This window comes from Nannospalax galili, unplaced genomic scaffold (genome assembly GCF_000622305.1).
Source record: "Nannospalax galili isolate Female #2095 unplaced genomic scaffold, S.galili_v1.0 scaffold238, whole genome shotgun sequence".
NCBI classification, from domain to species: Eukaryota; Metazoa; Chordata; class Mammalia; order Rodentia; family Spalacidae; genus Nannospalax; species Nannospalax galili.
Genome location: NW_008341888.1, coordinates 1,751,225 through 1,774,452, shown reverse-complemented (window position 1 = coordinate 1,774,452; position 23,228 = coordinate 1,751,225). Strand labels below are relative to the sequence as shown.

The 23,228-nt window shown below is 35.9% G+C and overlaps 1 protein-coding gene across 5 annotated transcripts in view; it reads right to left on the bottom strand.

The window, feature by feature from the left end:
* Positions 1 to 23,228, bottom strand: part of Atrx (ATRX chromatin remodeler) — a 187,526-nt gene that overhangs the window by 110,892 nt on the left and 53,406 nt on the right. For 2 of the 5 annotated variants that reach the window (XM_008837667.3, XM_029565680.1), the window contains 5 exons: positions 21,871 to 21,984; positions 17,271 to 17,380; positions 15,345 to 15,412; positions 11,991 to 15,037; positions 6,503 to 6,575 (listed from right to left, as the gene is read on the bottom strand). In XM_008837667.3, coding sequence (XP_008835889.1) covers positions 6,503 to 6,575; positions 11,991 to 15,037; positions 15,345 to 15,412; positions 17,271 to 17,380; positions 21,871 to 21,984 — 3,412 coding nt within the window. The remainder of the gene's footprint in view (positions 1 to 6,502; positions 6,576 to 11,990; positions 15,038 to 15,344; positions 15,413 to 17,270; positions 17,381 to 21,870; positions 21,985 to 23,228) is intronic. The other 3 variants (XM_008837668.3, XM_008837670.3, XM_008837669.3) reach the window with 3 other exon arrangements.

Here is a 23,228-nt window from a genome sequence, read left to right as displayed (position 1 = left end):
TACGTAACACTAAAACATCACATTATATTTTCAAGTTTATAAAACAATCCAAAGTCATAAAGCAAAGGATGTTACATATTTCTTCAGTATGAAAAAAAATGGCAATCAGATATCCTTCTAGCAGAGTGTATGGCATTGTTTTAATAAATGTCTTGTACTTTAAGAGTTATTTAAAATGACATTTCATGAGTTACTGTGGAATTCTTCAAATTTTATACTAGCATATTATTTTTACCCAGGTTCAAAATTAGTACCTTGATATGAAGTTCTCATAATGGCATAATGATCTATACCCAAACAAGATGAAATTCATGAGGAATGACAAATTCACCAAATAATCAAAAGCTAAACAGTTCAACTCACTTTTTCAGTCTTATGTCCTATAATGTCTGTAACCAATGAAAAGCAGCCCTGCTTTTTTCTTTTTTGTTGAGGGCGCCAGGAAAATTAGTATCAAAAGATTCTCTTTAAAAAAAAGATTAGATAAATAAAAGATGCTTGAAATTAAGAAGACCTAATTCTAAGATTAGGTGTGGTGGTACACACCATTGATCCCAGCACTCAGGAGGCAAAAGCAGGTGGATCTCTGTGAGATCAAGGCCAGCTAGGGCAACATAATGAGACCCTGTCTCAAAAAAGAACAAAAAAAAAGTATTAATTTTTTGCATAGGCTATCCTGCTTAAATCATCCTGAATTATAAAGTATATGTTCCATGGCTTTAATTTTAAAAACTCTACACTTTAGAGGAATTGTATAAGAAAAAATATATTGACATCAATATAAATTTAGGACATTTAGTCATATTAAAGAACTCAGTCAGCATTCTTATATTTAAAAGCATAAACAGAATTTAATTAAAGTCAATTTTTAAAACTTCAAAGCTAAAAACTAACACTATCAAATCAAAACTGAGTTATACTTGGTAATACTAAAATCCAAACTCTATTTCTTCTTCTTGATAGACTTACTCATTCTCTGAAAGCCCCAATATCATCAAAGAATAAGAAAGGCTATTTAGTATAATGTCTAAAGCCTAAACATAGAAGGAGAAAACTGGGTTGATGAGATATCTAGTACAAAAAAGAAAGCTGGTGACAACTGCTATCAGTTTACTCATCTACAAATGGATCTGAGCTACTGTGTTAAACTTCGATGACTATAATACTTACCTGCACTACAATGACAGAGCAAACTGAAAAAAAATACTTTAAAACCACTATTTAGAACCTTTACTGAAACAAAAAGATAAAAACAAAATGCTTGACTTAAAATGCAATTTTCTTTTTCAAGCAAAATAAAGAAAATAACTTTACAAAACAAACAAGAAGCATTTAAATGAAGAAAGTCACAGAAAAAATTATTCCAGAATTAGCAAATTAGACTAGAGAATAAAGACATACATAGGAGAGGAACATTTGGAAAGAAAACTATTTAAAATGAAAGCCAAAACAAAGTCTTATTAAGGGTCCTGTGAGATACTTATGTCATTAATTCTGCTGCAATCAGACAAATAATCATTCAATATTTTCAATAGTATGAACAACATCCAGGAATCATTAGTATCTTCCCAAAAAAGCTGGATTAATAGTACAAGGCCTTCATCAATGTAGTATCCACACCATGTCAGCAGGGGAGGAAAAACCATCATAATACATATATTTCCTAGTTTAAAATGCAAAACTATTGCCAAATGATATAAGAATCATATTTTTTAAGTTTTATTGAATTTTTGTGTATTCCAAACAATATCTCTACCAATCTTAATCATCTTTATATTCCCTTCCCCACTGGCACCCTCAATGATGTCAGCATGTACAAGACCCATGCAAACTCAAGCAGACAAAAACCCAGCAGAGAACTGGGGAAATGGACAGCAAACACCAATCTTAGCTGAAGAAACATTGGCAATTGATAACTGCTAGGTGAGGAAGAGCTGATCTTCCTAAAACAAGGGACTGTAGATAGGATAACTAAACCTCAGTAGAATCAGATTTTTTAAAGACTATTATCTGAGTACACTGTATGTAGTAAAACTTATATCAACAATCTCCCATCAGATCTTGCATTTATGAAAAATTGTGGAAGATTACTAAACCCATGTAAGCATTCTTCAACAATAGAGAGAGAGAGAGAGAGAGAGAGAGAGAGAGAGAGAGAGAGAACACACAAGCAGCCATGCACAGCAAGAAAGGGTATCCATGTAGAAATCTCAGTTGTCAGTCAAAATGGGGAGAGGGATTAACAGAAAATTCCAGTAATTTGTAGTTTTACTCTCAATTCTTATATCATACAAAGCATATAAATGAAAAATATTCCAAAGCTTGCCAGATGTCTCAGTGGGTAAGGGTGCTTGCAAGCCTGACGACCTGAGTTTCATCACCAAAACCCATGTGGTAGATGAGAACAGACTCACAAGAGATGTCCTGTGAGCTCAACCAGTGTCTCAACCGGTGTATGTGCATGCACACGCATGTGCACAAATACATACACACACACAAACTCACACACTAAATGTAAAAAACTTTTAAAAAGAATATTCTAGAAATAATGATCCTCAACACAGATGCTATTATTAAACATGAATATACTATTGCCATATTACTAGGCTATGTATTATGAGAAAAATGTTTCGTCAAAAAGTCACTAGTTATACTGAAAACATAAAGCAATCACATTGTTCATGTTGGTCATTCCTAATCCAAAGATCTGATATGCCCTGAAATCCTATGGATTTAGAGATTAGGGGCATCCACCTGGCAAAGACTGGGCAAATATAACTGCCTCTAAAAAAAACTTCAAAACTGGAAACACTTCTGGTCCCAAGCATTTTGGTTAAAAGACACTCAACCTGTATTCAGTAACAGTCTAATAGTTAAATTAGACCAAACTGAAAAAAAATTATATGTTTTTTCAAAGAAAGAAATAACCTAAAACTAAGAAATATTCAAAAGGCAAATGAAACCATACACTATTAGTAACTTCACATAACAGACTTAATTTCTGTTTAGAAGTTTCAAAATCTGATAAACAATGGAGTATGGTGATGTACACCTTTAATCTCAGCACTCAGCAGGCAGAGACAGACAGATCTCTGAGAGTTCAAGGCCAGCCTGGTCTACACAGTGAGTTCCAAGTCAGGCAAGGCTACATAGTGAGATTTTATCGCAAAAAAAAAATATATATATATTAATTTATTTGGCATTATTATTTTACCTTTTGAAAAGTACATAAAGCCTAAGGTAGAAAATCTAAAAATTCTCAGTTACAGAAATTTCAAAATACAAGATCACTATTTTTTGTCTAAAAAGCTCAATCAGAAAAAATACGTCGGGCTGGAGAGATGGTTCAGCAGTTAATAGCACTGGCTGCTCTTGCAGAGGACCTGGGTTTAATTCCCAGCACTAACACTAACACTGTCTATAACTCTAGGTCCTGGGGAATCCCATGCCTTCTTCTGACCTCCACAGGCATTATACAACACGGGTGCACCTACCTATATGCAAGCAATACACTCATACGCATGAAATGAGAGTAACAAAATATTCTTTTTTGGTATTTTTGAGATGGGGTCTCCCTGTGGCCCCAGCTGGCCTGGAACTCACAATGTAGACCAGGCTAGCCTCAACCTCATAGAGATCGGCCTGCCTCCACCTCCTGAGTGCTGGGATTAACGGCATACACCACCACACCTGGCCATAAAATGCATTTTTTTTAATAAAAAAGAAAGATGTCAGTGTCAGTCAACTTACATTTGGTCACTGTTGAATAAACAACTAAATAGAAATTAATTTACTGATTAGACTATTCTAGCAGAAATTTATTTATATCCACTAAAATATTGACAATAGGACTGTTTTAATGACCATCAAAACAACTAGCAACCTTTTTATTTTAATATCACAGCTTTAAAACAGAAAGAGTAAATAACTGTAAATCTTTTGTTAAACCTTCACACAAATATAAGCATATGTTTTTTAGAAATTAAAAAGTATTGGCTTCTTTAATTTCAGCAATGCCAAAAGTTCTACAGCTACAAACTAATCTATGTGTCTTTTAATAATATTTCATAATTTTTATTTTATGTGTATGAATGTATTGCCTCCATGCATGTAAGTGCACCGTACCATGCAATGCCCGCAGAGGTCAGAAGAGAGCACTGAATCCCCTGGAACTGGAGTTACGGACAGTTGTTGGCTGCTATGTGGGTGCTGGGAATCAAACCTGGGTCCTCTGTAAGATTAACTGCTGAGCCATCTCTCCAGCCCCTAATCTATGCATCTTGAGTCTAATGAATTCTTATGAACTCTTATGAAAGATTCATAATTATTTAAATTAAATGCTTGAACAAGAAAAAGTTTTATAAAAATTTATTGCATCCAAATAGGTAAGCATTTGAAACAATACACTATTTACCTCTCCAAAAACTGGACATGTATTACAATACTACCAAAAAAGCAAAGCATATGCAATTTATACACAATTTATACACAATTACACAATTGTGTACAAATTTACAGACAATAAAAATATTCTCTCTACCAAGATACATCTCAAAACTTATGAAATTGGAAAATTTCTAAATGATCTAAAACAAATTGTTGTAAGTTGTTTAAGTGCAAATATAACTATGCTCAAATACATTGTCTATTATTAAAATAGTGCAATAACATACTTGTATCCTAAAAAGGAATGGATAACCCATGCATATTAAGATACTTCTTTGGTATAGTGGATATTAAACAAGTTATTAATTGTATATTTTATAAAAGCACATTAAACTGAATAAAAAGACATGCTCAAGATAAAATTCAACTCCTGTCAAGTTCTCAACAGGGTTGTACTCTTTTAAAATCGCAAATACAAGACAGAATTAATGATATTTTCCAGTAAAATACTTGTCAGTTACAGAGAGATATAATCAAGAAATTTAAGAAATGAAAATCTTACTTTATTTTTATAAGCCATAACAAATATTATGCCCAACAACAGTCTTATTTGGTGCCTGAATATAAAAGTTCATCTCTCTCTTAAAATAGGATAGAATATTTTGAACATTGAGACTATTAGTAACATCTAAGGACTCATGATTCATAGGAAAACAAACAGCAGCACATATAAGTGAAAAACTAAAGCATTCCAAAAGAGAATTAAATTCTAACTGCTTACGTACTCTAGCAATGATGGCACACTATAAAATCCCTGAGGGAACCATTGTATGCCTTTGTCATTCTGTTGCGAGCCTTATCTATATGCCACAAATTAACTGGATAGATATTTTAAAATGAAAAATAGGAAGGGAGAAGCTGAGTCTTTACATTTACAACTTAACTATACTTTAAGTGTAAAAATAAACCTAATCTTCTACTCTAATGAAAATGTTCTATTTCTTAGAAAGATGCTGATCACTGAATCAGAGAAACCTATCAGCATCAGCAAGACATAAAACACGAGCAACAGATGCCCTGAGAGCACTTACACAAAATATGACAAGCATGCATGCATGCATATATATATAGTTCCCTAACAATGGAGCTTTCTGCTGGAACAGACGGTAATTCTAGTGCTCTTTAATAAAATCATCTTGTCTATCATATATTTTTGATACTAGAATTAATCAGAGAAACTTTACCCATTTTAGAGATAAAATTATGGCAAAAGAAGTTAAAGTCACCTGCCTAAGAGCATACAACTATTAAAATTGTGAAAAGTTTGCCATCTACTATACCACACTATCTTCTCATTGAAAATTATAACTAAAACATTAAAGGACAAGAAATGTTGAAAGTGTAGAAATGTCTTGGCTATAGTCTTGAATACCTGTTCTCTTTACTGAATACTGTGACTGGTGTGTTTTTTCCTTCTCTCAGCCATCCCTAAGGTAAGTAAAACTGTATAAAGCATCACAGTTTACATTTAAACATGTTCTTTATCTTAGTGGTTAAGTATGTCATACTATCTATGTCAATTTTATTTGAAAAAATGGCTAATATCTAAATCTGTCTAGATACCTCATCAACTGATACTTAGTTTAAAAGCAATTTTTTAATCTTAAATATCTGAACAATTTATTTTTTCACCCTCAACAGGCCTTAATAAATAGGACCACAATACTGAATAATTTTTTTTTAAAAAATAATCAAATCTAGAGATGTCTGTTGTCACCATTTATGATTTGCTTTAATGAAAAAAATAATCTCTTGAAATTGAAATAGTCTCAAAAAGTTATCCACTTTACATGGAAACATAAAATTGCCAGTTCCGTGTTTGTAACACACCCTATGCTAGGTGTGTTAATACTGATAATTACTTTTTTGTTAAGGTTTCTGAGTTTTAGCCCATTTTCTGGCCTTTCTTTCAAACTTGCATGAAGACTGTGCGTGAGTCTTTCTAAGGCAGGCACTCCTGGGTTTTACAACCTGCTTGGTGTTCCGTTGTTGTTGTCTGTGCCCCCGCCTAGGGTGTGTTATAATCTTTTTTAGGTCCTTACGGATGGGATCATACCTATTCTCAGGATCATTGTCGTCGTCATCATCATCCACTGTGACAGGCACTGATTTAGATAAGGCTTCATCTCCTTTGGGGGAAAAAGTGTACTTAAAATTAGCTTTGAATTATCTAACACAGCAATACAAGTAAAACCGTGTAAAATAAAACTGAAAGCCAACAACTTTAGTGCAAACTACTAGTTCTAAATAAAACTGTTGGAAAAAAAAAACATGAGTAAAAGGAATTTTTATAGAAAGCATAATAGATTTATGAAGTACCAATAGGAAAATGATAGTTGGATCTTATATATCTCAAGGTTTCTTCTCAAAGCACAAGAATTTTAAGACCAAGCCTTGTTAAAAACTATCAGCTGCCATCATTATCAGCAATGGTATCCTGTTGAAATAACATTTGTATCTATCCATTCGAAGTCTGAAGTTAAGAGTTGTCTACTTTATCCTGTATGACTGAAGAATAACAAAAATGCTTTTACTATTTTGGTAGTGCCAAGGAATTGAAAAGCACACTTGAATGTGTATGATATCCACAACTTGAATTACCCAGAAACACATTCAAGTGCACTACGACTCATTTCATTACAAAAAGTTAAGTTACACTTTATTTTTTTTTAATCTAAGGACATGGCTGAGGTTGTAACTAAGTAGGAGAGCACTAGCTTAGCATTCACAAGACCCTGGATTCCATCCAGTACAGCAAAAAGAGAAAAAAGAAGGCAGAATTAGGATTTCTGCATTTAATTATATGTAAATTTCACCTCAAAAGAAAATAAATTAAATTCTAATTAATATTATGCATGCTGAAGTATTTAATAAGGTTACTTATACTAATGTTCACCAGTAACTCTGAAATGCATGAAGATATCAAGGGCATTACAATGAGAAAAAAAACTCACAAAAACACCAATCTCAAACTAAACAAATTACAGACGCAAATTACTAGCTGCCAGGAATTAATAACGGAGGTAAGGAGGGGAAATCTAAAGTGTGTGTGTGGGGGGGTCCTGTTATAATAATGAAACACTTATCCTTGTGAGGTTATACATAGCTACACATAAGACAAACCTGCATAAATCTACACACACACACACACACACACACACACACACACACACACAGAGGAAGGAAGGAATGAGTACACAGACAACTCCTGAACTGGAGTCAGATAAGGTAACTGATACCAGTAATCTCATCACTGGAGAGGTGGGAGACCAGCCTAGACTACACAGCAAGATTGTCATGAGTAAATGAATATTTTTAAAAACTACTGAATGGCTGCATATGGTAATTCATGCCTTTAGTCCTGCACTTGGGAGGCAGAGACAAAGGTAGATGGATTGCTATGATTTTGAGTCCAGCCTGGTCTACATAGCAAGTTCCAGGCCACCCAGAGCTACATAGTCAAACCTTGGCTTTAAAAAAATACTGTAGGACCTGGAGAGATGGCTGAATGGTTAAGAAAACTTGTTGCTCTTTTGAAGACCTGAGTTCACTTTCCAGGACCAATGTCAGGCAGCTCACAGCTGCCTGTACCTCTAGCTCCAGGAAATCCAATGCCCTCTTGTGGTCTTCATGGGCACCAGCACACAAGCACACAGACCTACACACATACAAATATTTTTTTTAAAAAACCTTACTGAAATTAGAATAAATCCTAAATTTCCTAAATTATACTGTATTATAGTCACACGAGCTATCACTGGTGGAGCAAACTGAGTAAAGGAGTGTATGAGACCCTCCTATGCTTTTTTTCCTTTTTCTTTACAATTTTTTTCACAGTATAATGAAATGGAGGAAAATAGCTATAAACAACACAGGCATTGGGCTAGAGAGTGCAGCTCCATGATATAATGTTTGCCTGGTGTGTGCAAGACGCCAGGTTTGAGACCTAGCACTTGAAGGGGAAAGGTGGACAGATACCTAAAGATTCAGGATCAAAATATGCTAAATGCAGAAAAGAAAAAAAAAACTTTCATAGTATCTCAGTAAAAATATCTCACTTCAGCCGGGCGTGGTGGCACACACCTGTAATCCCAGCACTTGGGAGGCAGAGGCAGGTGGATCTCTGTTGAGTTCAAGGCCACCCTGGCCTACAGGTTGAGTTCCAGGCCAGCTGGGGCAATAGGGAGACCCTGTCTCAAAAAGATTAAAAAAAAACTCAGTTCAATATATCACTCTTAAAATAATGTATTACTAGCTGTTTTACCCTCATTTCCTCTTTTAGATAGGACCTAACTATTAAGCCCTGCTGGACCAATTACTTGCAAAGTAGCCCAGGATGGCCTTGAACTTGCAGTGACCCTGCTTCTCTCTGCCTCTGTCTCTGGAGTGTTGGAGCTATAGGCAAGTGCCACCGTGCCTGGCTGCTGTCATTCTTCTTTATCAATCTAAAGTCAAAGTTGGTGCTAGAGAGATGACTCAGTAGTTAAGAGCATGTGCTGCTGTTGCAAACAACTCAATTTCAGTTCCAAGTACCCACATGATAGCCCACTTTGGTCTCTAAGAGCACCTACATCTACACCTACACACACACACACACACACACACATTCTTTTCAAAATAAAATCTCTTAAGTGTTTAAACTTCAAAATCAAGTTCAAGTTCAAGTACTACTTGTACTGTTTTTCCCAGAAACAATTAAGTAGCTCATTTACTATTACAGCCCCATTGTAATTTTTTGTTTGTTTTGGTTTCATGTTTTGTTGTTGTTTTGGCTTGGTTTTTTTTTTACAGGGTCTCCCTGTAGCCTCTGCTGGCCTAGAACGTGCTATGTAGACCAGCCTGGCCTGGATGTCACAAAGATCTGCCTCCCAAGTGCCGGGATTAAAAGTATGCAACAGTATGTCCAGCTGGTCTCATGGTTTTTTTTTATTAATTTATTTCTATTTTATGTGTATGAGTGTTTTGCCTGCATGGATGTAAATGTACCCACACATGCAATGCTCATGAAAGCCAGAAGACGGTGTCAGATCCCCAGGAACTGAAGTTAAGGAGAGTTGTTAACCAACATGTGGGTGGCTGGGAACCAAACCTGGGACCTCTGGGAGAACAGCAAGTGCCCTTAAACACTGAGCCATCTCTCTAGGCCCTAGTTTCATGGTTTTTTATTTTTGTTTGTTTTGGTTTTTGTTGTTGTTTTGTTGTTGTTGTTTTGGTTTTCATGGTCTTTTTGGAGACAGGGTCTCCCTGTAGCCCCAGATGGCCTGGAACTCACTATGTAGACCAGGGTAGCCTTGAACTCACAGTGCTGGGATTAAAGGCGTGTACCACCACGCCCAGTTGGTTTCATGATTTTTTTTTTTTTTTTGGCTTTTTGAAGCAGGGTCTCCCTGTAGTCCCAGATGTCCTGGAACTCACTATATAGACCAGGCTGGCCTTGAACTCACAGAGATCGGACTGCCTCTGCCTCCCAAGTGCTGGGACTACAGGCATGCGCCACCACACCCGGCGGTTTCATGATTTTTAAGACAAGGTCTCACTCCGTAGCCCAGGCTCGTCTAGAACTTACTATATAGCCCAGACAAACAACTGACTCATGGCAGTTCTTCTGCCTCAACCTCTTGAGTGCTAGGAAGGTGCTCAGATTTATTTTTATTTTGTGTGTGTGCGCAAAGGCCACATTCGTGCAGGTGTGTGTGTGCAGGTGTCTTGGAGGCCAGAGGGCATAAGATTCCCTGGATCTGGAGTTATAGGTGGCTAAGAGTCACCTGATCTGTGTGCCAGGTACTAAATGCAGAACCTCTTCAAGTCATCTCTCCAGTACCCACAAGTTTTGTTTTGTTTTCTTATTGCACTAAAGATGAACTCCAGGGACTTACCATGCTAGGCAAAGTTATATTAATTAGCCAGAAATGAAACACAATGATCTAGGCTAGAACTGGGTTAAGGAATTATTGAGAAACATCTTTACTATTTGCCATGTTACCATCTATTATGATCTAATGAATAGATATTACTTCTTACACAAATTAATAATTCAAAACATAAGAAATGCAGAAACTTTGCTCCACATAGTGGCACAAACCCATAATCTAAGTCCTCAAGATGCAGAAGCAGGAGGACCTGCTCAAGTCTGAATGTGAGGCTGTGCACATTCCAGACCAGCCACAGCTACACAGCAAGATCTTGTCTCACACAAAATCAGAAAATAAAAACAAGACAGAGAGATATACAACGCTTCACGTCAAATCACTAGGAATGTAGCTCAGTGGTAGAGCATTCGCCTAGCATGCATGAGGCCCTGGGTTCCATCCCCAGCACTGCAAAAAATATATACATGATGAACATGTATGTCAAATCGAGAGAATTTTTAGGAAATTAAAATTAGTAAAAACATTGTAAATTAAATATGCTGAACTCACCAGGGAAACTAATCACAGAAGCCAATCTTCCAATGCTTAAGATTAGATCAACTGCCTATTTATTCAGAATTCTTAAGTTCAAAAATTCTCAAAACCAGGAATTTTTGTAAGGTGGTACCAAAGACCATTTGACTGGAAAACCTGATCTGAAGTATTTATTCCTCTGAGTATGAACTTTCAAACAGTTCACTGAACTGTCTGATTAAATGGCATCTCATCAAACCTCACTAGGGCTTTGTTAAGTGCTCTATAAATACTGTGGGGCATGGTTCTTTCTAAAAGTTTTCAGTATAGTAAACAGCTTTTGCTGTTTTTTTTACACGGTTTGCTTATTATTCTCAAAAGTAGTGATTCTTTGTTTTGTTTCGTTGTCTTTTTGAGAGAGAGTCGTCTTGTAGCCCCAGCTGGCCTGGAACTCACTATGTAGACCAGGCTGGCACAGAGATCCACCTGCCTCTGCCTCCGAAGTGCTGGGATTAAAGGTGTGAGCCACCACACCCGGCTGAGTTCTAAAACCTTCTCAGACTAGCTTGCAGGATGAGACTGACTGAAGCCCAGACAATGATGGATCAGTGGTGGGTGGGACCCCATCTCAGCAGGACTGCTTAGATGTCTATATCCCTGGCCCTCTATTTAACTTCAATCTCCTTTCAAAAATCCAAAGATGTATTGTAAGAGAGTCAGAGTAAGTATCTTCTTTCTGCTTTTTTACTATTAATTTGGCTGTTCTAATTGGCTTCTTCAGGACAGGTAGCCCAAATTGGCTTCTTGAGGTACAGACTGTTATCCCAGGTTTGGTAACAACATCACCTTGATTTTCCTTCACACACTACTTACTGTACATTATTCCAGAAACATGCATTAGACATGGACAAAGTAATTTTGTTATTTATCCAAGAAACTGAGTGTGCCTGGCAAAAGAATAGTAACATTTGAAATGCCTTCCAATGGTGACATGAAAATAAATGAAGAAAGGTTCTACAGTAAATGTCAAAATACATTTTAAATAGCCTTTTCCTCAACAGTAACTCTGAACTTGACCTCAAAGAACGTTAAACAATACAGTTATTCAAGAGGAGGAGGAGGAGATTACAAATTCTAAAGTTCAAACTTAGTCTTGCATACCTGAAGATTGACAAAATCCAGTGTGTGAAGGCGGCACTGAGTCCTCAGTCACAGGCTTTATTTTCTGTTCATCACTGCTCCCCTCACCTGCAGAATTCTGGTCATCATCTCCTATATCAGAAGACGAAGAAGTAATGTCTCTTTGCTTCCTCTTAGCACTTGCTCTCAAGGAATTTCTTCTTTTCTCCTTGGCATTGCCTGCCTTCTTTTTAGCTGAAGTTCTTTGTTTCTTCTGCTTTTTCTTATCTTCATAACTTTCCTCAGGATCAGATGATGATGAACCACTTGGTAATTCCTTGGTATTTCTCTTTGAATTTAAATTTCTTCTTTCTCTCAATTCAATTCTTTTTGGTCTCTTATCAGAAGAGTCACAACAGTCTTCTTTCAAGGAATATTTCTCAGTATCAGATGACGAACACTCTGGTTTCTTCCTTGAACTCTTTTCAGGAAAGCTGCATTTTTTCTTCTCTCTACCAGAAGTTCTGTTCTTGTTCTTTTTATCTTCTGAAGAGTCACAACTATCTCCTTTTCCTGGCAATTTCTCAATACTATCAGATAATTCTTCCTTCTTTTTGGATATTTTATTTCTTAGTTTTTTGCCTTTCTTTTCCCCATCTGTTGTGTCATTTTTACTTTGTTTTATGCCTTTAGGAAAATGGCCAATCTCTTCTCCCTCAGGTAATTTCTCAGTACCATCAGATGAAGAATCATCCTGGGGCTCTGTCTTAATTGGTTTGTCCTTCAAGTCTGTAGTTCTCTTTTCTTTTTCTTCCATTTCCTTCTTGCTCTGCTTCTTCTCGCCTTCAGAGGATTCATCACTCTGCTCTCTCTTTGAACATTTATCAGCAATACTGGATGAGCCACTTTGTGCTTTTCTACAGGTTTTAGTTTTCAGGTGCTTATTCTTCTCTTTGTTCTTAGCAACTCTTTTGTCTTCAGGAGAATTTGCACTGTCCTCTCTCCCTGACGGCTTTTCTGCACTGTCAGAGGAACCACTCGGTTGCTGCCTCTTAGACAGCATCTCTCTCGATTCCACCACACTCTTACCATCTTTCTCACATGAACCTTCCGCTGAAGAGGCATTCTCTCTCTCTTGCTTTTCAGCATCATCAGTTGATCTCTCTTGTGCAGTCTTCACACATTCCTGCCCTGCATTATCCACTTCCTTTTTGCTATGCTTTTCATCTTCAGAAGAGTCACCATCTTTTTTATCTAAAACCCTTTTTTTGGTTATTCTGGCAGCCCCAATTTTGCTCATGCTTTTTATCTCTCTTTCTAACTCTGAGTCATAATTAGAAGACTCTGAGTAGTTTTGGCGTTTCTTTTTAGAGATTATAGAGCTTTTAATTGATTTTCCTTTCTTAATGTCAAAATCTGAGCCAGAAGTAGAACTTTTCCTTTTCCTTTTTCCATTATCTTCTTTCCCTGTTTGAATCTTATGATTTATAAGTGTTTCATTAATGTCAGTATCTGAAGAAGAACTGTGACTCATCTGGCTTACATCTTTGAGGACTGCTAGCATTTCATCAGAATCTGAATTTTGATCCACAATCCCTGGTTGCTTAGATTTAGGCAATTTATTAGGTTTAGGATTACCAATAGTACTGTCAGAAGAATTTCGCTTATCCTTTTTTCTTATAGGCACTGACAGTTTTTGCTTCTCTTTAACGGTTTCATTACCTTCTTCATCTGAATTCGATGTTCCAGGGTTAGTTTCTGTCTGTCGCCTCAAGGGTGTAGTTTTGACACGGGGGGATCTTCGAAGATCCGATTCTTCAAAAAGTACTGGAACATCATTTTCAAGCGAATGCTCATCATCACTATTTTCCTGCGCAGGTCCACATTTCTCTGACTTGGGGTTCAGACCAGAACTTTTAGAGCCATCTTTCTCCTGTGCAATTTCCTGACAGTCAGCACCTTTAATTGGGGAATTAGAAAGGGAAACAGGGGTGAGTTTAACGTAGAGTTCTTTTGTGACTTTTGCTGTGGTTTTTGACTTAATACTTCCTCTACTGTCTTTGGCAGGAGTACTTAATTTTAGAGATGAGCTCTCCAATTCTTGCTCAGTCCCACTGTTGCCATCTCCTCGACAATCAGCTGAACTCTGAACTTCCATAGCAGTCTCAAGATTCTCAAAAATATCTTCCGGAACTGAGGAAGGAACAGAGACAATATCCATGTCTAAGTCTTCAGACGTGCTCGCAGGTTCATAGTGAGGTTCTTCTTTCCTATCAGATTTCCTATGTTCACCACTAGTATTTTTATTTGCTTTGCGCTCCTCTGCTGGGATGTGCTCACTCTCTAACATTTTTCTTGATGATTTAGCATCTAACTTTAAAATTTCTTTCTTTTCCATGGCATAAGGTTTTTCCCCTTTGCGGACTCTTGTTTCAGACTTAGCATCTGTGACTTTATGCTCTTTGGTATTTTTCTCTTTGTGTACAACATCCAAAGCTCGAATCTCAAAATTCAAATCATCTTCTAATGCAAGATGAACCTTCTTAATATCAGCCAACACAGATTTAAAAACCTTAAGTTGACGTAATTTTGAGGCAGAATTCAATTCTGAATTATCTGCTGCCTGCTTCAGAAACTTAATATAACTAGAGTTCATGTTGGATGTAGTCTCAATCAGTTTTTTGGCCTTCTTAATCATCTCTTTGGGCACAATTAGTGCTGAGTAAGTATAGGTAACAGAGCCAGAACACGAGTCATCTAATTTCTTTTCTTCTCCATTACAACTGGAACTATTCTTCTTCGGAGAAAATTTGGGTGGATGGTCACAAACTTTACTACTCTTTTCATTGTCAATTTTTATCTTCTTTTTATTTTGTTGCAGCAACTGTTCTAAATTCTCAAATACGCTGTTACATGCAGTGACCAAGTCCAATAGAGGCTCTGGGTGACAAATGTAGCAATACCATTGATTGTTTTCATCCATTATTGTAGATAACTCCTTTCTACCAAGGTTGCGCAGGATGCATTTCTTACAGAAGGCATTATGGCAGAAGTCGCAACAAATCAAATTCCCACCTTCTGCACACCATCTGAAATGGTTTAAAGATTAAAATATTATTCCCAGTGAAACTAATTTTGATCTTTTCATTATTAAAAAGCATTTACATTTTTCTCCAGCAATTTTTAGCAGTAATTGAGGCCATCTGTTTATTTTTTATCAGAAATTTAAAACTAGACATAAACGTAAGGTTTTGTGGGGAAAAAAAAATACCAGCCAGCAATTAAAGATGCCAATAATGAAAATACAACAAAAGATGGAGCTAAGAAAAAACCACATTGAGAATTACCCAAAAGTAGACAACAATGACTGTTATGCAACCTTAATTTATTACCTACCTACACTGTTCATCCATTCCATCTGAGTCACGGCTAATGTCGTCACTCATGTAATACTTAAAGCAATTCTATTGAAAGAAAAGGGGAAGGGGAAATTTTATTCAAAATATGTAACAGTCACAAAGGACAAAAACTTTAAAGTCATTAGAAACATGAAAGGAATATGCATGGTTGAGGTGATCAAAGTAAAAAAACTGTTATTTTCTAGACATAGGAACATCTCAAGAAACTAATGCCTTGAAATAGATTTCCTTTATCATCAACATCCACTATTCTTTATTTAAAAGATTTTTTTTATTTATTAGTGAAGCAAATTTCTAGTCTCACACAACTAGCTACCAGAATTCTACATGAAAATGTGTATGTTGTGCTGGAGAGATGGTTCAGCGGTTATGAGCACTGACTGCTCGTGCAGAGGACCCAGCTCCCAGCACCCACATGGCAGCTAACAACCATCCATAACTCCAGTTCCAGGGGATCTGACATCCTCTTCTGGCCTCTGTGGGCACTGCATGCATATGGTGCACTTATATACATTCAGGCAAAACACACACAAAACAAAAACAAAAAAAATATTTTTTAAAACATGTATATGTTGTTGATACTTAAAAATTTTAAGTCAGCATATATAAATAATTACTATGTATTATACATAAACAATTAACAATCTACATTATCTTTATATCTCAAAATAACTACCATACAGTGTAGGACATATTATGGTAGCTAAGTCTAAGGTTCATTAATATGTAAATACTACCTAATACAACAAGAGGCAAAGCAGTGATTCAAATCCAAGTCTGGGTGGGGCCAGCACTAGGGAGGCAGAGGCAGGCAGATCTGATCTCAGTGATTTTGAGGTCATCAAAGTTTACACAGTGAGTTTGAGTTGCAGGCCAGCTGGAGCTACAGGAAGACCCTGCCTGAAAAGAGGAAAGAAAGGGGAAAGGGGAAAGGAGGGGAGGGGAGGGGCGGGGAGGGGAGAAAAGATAAAAGAAAATCCAAGTCTGACTGACTAAAAATTCTTTTCCTTCTGAAAGGGAAAGGCTCCACGTTGATGGATTACTGAAATGGTCAGTGTCTGACAGACAGGCCTCACGGAAAAAAGTAGTTGTACGCATAAGCAAAGAGAGCAGGAAACAGATCCAGTGATACAAGATATGGCTGTCTACAACATGTACCCTAGATAAGCTTCTGGGTGAAAAGAATTCAAGAAAAGTAGTAAAATATATTGTTAAAGCACACATTTGGTAGAGTTAAGCAGAACTGAATTTATCAAAAATTCATGCAAGAAAACATTTAAACTTAGAATACCAAGGAAATACATGGCCTGCCCCGCATTTCAAAGTTTTTTATTGGGAAATAAGCTAACACAAAACTAATCTTATCCCAGTATACAGCCCTGGAGAACCTATAACCTTGATATCAAAGATATTTTAAATAAAATCCAGAGTATTCCTAAAACCAAGTGTTCACAAAATTTTGAAACTATAATCAATATACATGAAACATTCTTTAAAATCTTTTATTTCCAAGTCATATTAAAACCCTGCTTCACGTGAAGATTTAGAAAGGTAGGATATGTTAACATGGAAAGTTATAAACCTCACACAAGCAACTTCAGGTTTTGAAAGGCATAAGGCTCCCCCTTACCTCACAACCTCTAAATACCATGCCACCTCTGCCTAGAACATGCTAAGCCAATCTCACTTAATCAGTCTAATTCTAAATGTTTTAGGTACCAACTTACATCTCCTCCACTGGAAAGCCACCCAACCTAATTCCCAATTACACAAGCTTCCTGTATGCCCCACAGTCCCGGTATCTTTCATATAATGGCATTTACCAGGATGTATATACATCTGTGTTCCTCATACAATGTAAGCCCTCTAAGGGCAGAATCCTCATCACCAAATCATTACATACCTTACAAATAAGGACTTTCAGTGAAGGGTGTCTATAAATGGAATCTTTTTGAAAATGATTGACCTGTTGTCCACAAGCGGTGCAGCTCACAATCCCATGAAGCCCATCTTCTAGGAGGAAGGAGTGATCATTATTCACACATTTTTATATACACAGAGAGAAAAAGTTATTGACCTTAGTCAGAATTGTGCAACCCTGGTACTAAAGATAAAAACATCCCATAGTCCTTGGGAAAATGATGTTTTGGACACAAGTTTAAAAGGTTTATTTTATTGACCTTTTAAAAAAACATAACAACCTTGGCAAATTCTGAGGTATAACTTCTCTCCTCATACAGATGTAAACCCCATTTATTACAACTTGACATAACCTAAAAAGACACCATAAAGAAGTTCTAAAAATGAAGTTCAAGAGCTCTTTATTTGTTTTTTGAGACAGGCTCTTGCTATGTAGCCCTGGCTGGTCTGGTACTTGCAATGTAGTCCATACTGGTCTGGAACTCACAGCAATCCTCCTCCTTCAGTCTCCACAGTGCTAGGACTGCAGGCATATGATAACACATCCAGATTTAAGAGCTCTTTCATTTTGCTATTGCCTTGTAAACAAATTCCGTATCAGTTCTTAGGAAATGGGAAAGTCAGTGACAGATGTGGAGCAGATTCTTTTTCAGTTCTACATTTCAGTTAGACATACCATGAGGATTTTTCTTCTTAAATACAACTGTTTACATAGATCCTGTAAATACACTACATAAAAACTAGGTAATGTTGTATTAGCAATTACCTTCCTAAGATGCACTTCACCATTATTCTTAATCGCTATTTACCTGCCTTCTATGTTTACTTGACTGTCTAGTCATTATTAATAATGTCTACTGTTTGCAAATATGACATTATAAGGACATCTACTTAGCAGCAAACAGAATGTGAGAAGATGGAAGAGGTAGAGCTCTATTCTGTATTAACTTCAGGAAAACAGTATGAAGATAACCTACTCATGAAAGAGTAAGCAGAAACCTCTCCTGCCTCACTCTCATCCCTTGTTATGACAAGGCAGTGTTTCCCAACCTGAGCTAAACATCAAAATCACTGGTAGAATCTGTTTTAAAAACACAGGCACGGACCTGGGGGCTACTTGGGGGGCTGAGGCAGGAGGATCACTTGAGCCTAGCCGGGGCTATACAGTGATACTCTGTCACAAAAAAGAAAGAAAGAAAGGAGAGACAGAAAGTGAGAGGGAAAGGAAAAGGAAAGGGGAAAAGCCAGACAGCAATTCCCACCTCTGAACATTAAACTGAAATATTTAAAGACAATTTTTACAGATGATCATGATATGCAACCAAGACCTTGATTCAAATCACATAGTAGACTATTCTAAAGAGATTAGTGAAAATGTTTCCATTCACAAATGAAAAGGAGACAATGGCAGGGAGGGACTGTCTCTATGCCCAAATAAAAGGTAAAACAAAACACCATATATATTTCTCACCATTTAAATCTGTATTCTGTTTTTGTTAGTTTTGAGGTCCAAAGCACCACAGACCAAACCTTATTGTATCTTTATTTGTAGATGTTTAAAAAGTTTAAAGCATAAGGGCACAATCACACGTCTTCAGAAAAAGACAGTAAGAAGGTTTACTATATATGTTGCTAATATTTTAATTTTAAATCATATTGTCCTATGTCAATGCTGTATCTTGGGAACTCATAATAGTCTGTTATTTATTTTAACAGAAACAAATATACAATGTACATTCTGATTTTAAATAATGGTTTCATTCAGATAAACAAGATAAATGAAAGCAATAATTTGAATATTCATTCAATGTTAAATATTACTAATCAGGCATGTTAGTGTACACCTTTAATCCCAGCACTTGGAAGGCAAACACAGACAAATGTCTGGGAGATCAAGGCCAGCCTGGTCTACATATCAAGTCCAGGACAGCTGGGGCTACAGGGTGACCCTGTCTCAAAAAAAAACCCAGTATTGATAGATAGATGATGATAGATGATTGATAGATAGATAGATAGATAGATAGATAGATAGATAGATAGAATTAAACATTCATGTGCTTTTATGTATATTACTTGAGAACTTTTTTTTAAAAACTGGGTGATCCTTTGGAGAATTTCTCTGACATGTGCAAAAGGAGTCTTATATGAAGATAATCACTGTAACACTAATTAAAAAATGAAAAATTGGAAACAACTTGCTTGGGAAATAAATAGTAATATTCATACTATAAAAGCATTGTGTAGGGCAGTGAAAAATAAAATTACATTTCCTGACATGGATACATTTCAAAAGCAATACTGAATGAGAAATGGACCCAAAGGATATAAACAGCATATTACTTCTTAGACTTTTTTAAAATGAAAAATGTTTTTGATACACATAGATATATAGAAAACATAGAAAAACATGCGTTATACATGCACATGCATAAAACTTTAAGATAATCATTACCTGAGGGGTGGTAAGAAGGGAAAATGGATGAGAGTAGGACTGAATCAATATTTTATTTAAGTGAGATCTGAAGCAAATATGGTAAAATTTTGAAATGTTACTTTATGTACTTGTTTTTACACATGTAGGTTTAAAATTTTTATTTTAGTTACAAAATATATTAAAGATTATAACTGTGTGAATGGAAAAGAGGCATTTTCATTTTGAGCTCAACACATTTTAGAGGCTTTAAAGAGAACAAAATTATTTTTGCCATGTAGAAAATTTTCATAACACATTTTTAACAATTCAACTGGGGAAAGTATATAAAAGCAGGCTGTGTTTTTTTTGAAGTTCCTGAAATGTTACTTTAGCTGTGTTACTGAGCCACAATTTTGTTTCAAACCAATTTAAGATTATTTTATATAAAAAGTTTACATTCTTGACAGTTTCCTAAATTAAGTTCAATTTTGGAACTATTTTGCTAAAATGTTTGAATACTAATTATAGCCATCCTTTATCTAAAACCACTAATTTATTCATACATGTGTATATTAGTAATCCTAAAATTAAATTTCCTGTGCAATTTCTGGCAGTTTAAACATGTAGCACTGAAATAAACATGAAAGATTTAGACACTACCATACAATTATAAACATACATATTGCCTTAAGCATGATATAAACATTCTTACAAAGAATATTCAATAAAAATTTCCAGAAACATTATCAGCTAAAACCAAATAGCAGCAGCATACCAAAGCGGCTAGGAGTCCCCTCCCCAGCAACAGTGGTTCTTCTTCAGGATGTATCCACATTTCAGAGACTGACTGCTCTAGAGTCTCTTCCCAAAAGACACCATTCAGACATTAATCTTGATACACTGCGGTACACATAGTTATTTGTCTTCCCTAGAGGATCCATGATCAAAATACACTCTTATTGCTGATCCTTACCATTCATTACCTTCTACTTGCTGATTACAGTTTAATAATAGCACCTTAGCTTTGATGACCTATGTTGCTGAAATGGCAACTTCCTACTATGAATTTGAAGAATTTCAGAAAATTTTTATGGTCAAAGAGGGTTGAACACCCCCTGTGGACAAAAGATTAAATAACATTTCCTTGATTTTTCACCTGCAACCTAACAAATTATTTTAATAAACTGTTATTTATCTCCAGTACTGATAAATTTTACTATTTCCATCAAGATAATCACTGCATCAAAATAAAAAAAAAATCTCAAAACTCCTCCAAGAACCTCAGTATATTTTCAAAATTCTGTAACATGAACAATATTAAATAGATACTTTCTTCACACTTCTTCTTAGAAATTTAGTGTCATATTCTAGTTTTTAGAGATTCGTTCCTCTTAAGTTACAGATTCTGTTATTCTGCCCAAAAAGTATATTCAGGCACTATTTTAAAATTACACACAAAAAAGTGGGACACAAGCTCAAGTCTCATAGATTTCTAAGTGAATTCTCCTGATGCTATCTTTCTATAGATGGTTAGGCAATCTGGCAGTGAACATGGAGGGCAGACAAAGAGAGGTGACTCAGACAGATGGAGGAGGCTTATTATCTCTAGCTCCCATCTCTTTCCTACTTATCTCTGCATTGCATCAGTGCATCTGAAACTGTAGTGTACATGAAAGAACAAACTGGGGCACATTCTTGACCTCATCCTGAAATTCTAACTGATCATGAATAAAGGGACTTGTTTTCTTAGTAAGTACCCCAGGTAATACCTAATGCCATTCTCTATTATGATATGTAACATTGTTTTGGGTATGTATGAAGCTACCTGGAGGCCATAGGCAAAAGTCTGCAGAAATTTAAAATTCCTTCCACATAAGGAAAAACTCATGCTACTCTGGTATGGAAGTATTATAGAACTAGTATATGGAAGAAGGAAATGCTAAGCTTCTTCAAACAACTTAACAGCCACTGAAGGCAAAGGTGTTTTTTAAAAATGGTGTTTAACCTTTTCTGCTTCAGAGCTCAAAGAGAAACAGAAATTATTTTTAAGTAGTGCTTTTTAATAAACAATGGGCAGAAAAGTGGAGGTATTTTTAGTAAGCATATCAGATTTTCCAATATGGTCATAGACAGCAATTTAAACTCATGTTTCATTTTCACTTGTATTTACCTCCGCGTTTTTTGAGATTTTCAGTTTTCATTTTACTTCTGCTTCTAAATTCAGGCCCTTTAAAATCATCTTTGTCTTCATTCAGCACTGGCTCTGGTTGTACAATCACTGTACCTAGAATGATTTCATTTAAAAAACCATTACACATATTAAATGTGCAAGTGAAGTGCAAGACTTCAGTTCAGATAAAGCCAACATTGCTGGTACATAGTTTGTTTCTTTCAAGCTTTAAGAACTTGTATAAGGACCTCAAGAGTAAATAAAACGGGGCAGTAGTAAAAGGGCCAGGTGTCAACAATCAGATTACTTGTTGCAGTTTAATTCATAGAAACAGGAGAGGGAGGTATTATGAACTAACAGAAATGTGTCAAATAGAAAGTCTCAGCCCAGTTCAGAATTTTTATGGTGCCTATCACAAAGCTGTTATGATATGAATGTGAACATTCATACTGAGTTCCACAAAGAGTCTATAAATAAATGATTGGAAAAGGGGGGAAAGACATCCTATTTTTTTCCATAGGCCAAATCAGAAAAAAAATGAGAAAAAAAACTTTATGAGTTGTTTTATATTGCTTTGGCGGGGGCTGTGAGAGGTAAAGAATAATGACGTTCATTCTATTATTGCTACACCTGTTCTACAGAATGTCCCCAACAGTATGTCAAAGCTTCACTAACTTTCAAAGTCCTTATAAAGTTGTAAACTAAAGGTCACTTTAAGATACCTAAACTCAAACAAGCTAACAAAAAACTGTAGATTGAGATCATTTGTTGGTGTCTACTAAAATGTTTTAGAAAGCATAACTTTTTATAACTCTAAGACCTCCAGACTGAGGAGAAAACAAATAAAATGTGCATAGTAAAAAGGGTCCAAGTCTCAACATTTACTTACATTGCTGGACTTAGTACTATACTGGCCACTACTGACAACAATTAAGAAAATAAAAGCAGGTAGTTGTCAGAGCTCCCTCTACAACACAGGCATATGTAACTCAACAAGCAGATTTTGGCAACTTAGCGTCTAGTTCTTAAATGAATATTTAAGTCTGAAAAAAAAAGGCTGGGAGGGCACAGAGGATTGAACAGTTTACAGACTATGATAAAGTTAAATAATCCCATTCCCAAAAAGAGGTTATTTATAAATAACAATCATTTCATGTACATACTTTCAGAGAAGCCCCAGCATTTAAAAGGAGCTCAAGATTTAAAATTAAGCCAAAAATAACTGAAGCGTACTTTCCTGAAGACTCTTCTCTAAATGGAAGCAAAGCAGCAGTGTAGAAAGAGCACCCACTAGCACTGGATTAAGGCAAGCCTGGGCTGAAATCTGCACTTTTCAATTTAATGCGGAAAAAATTCCT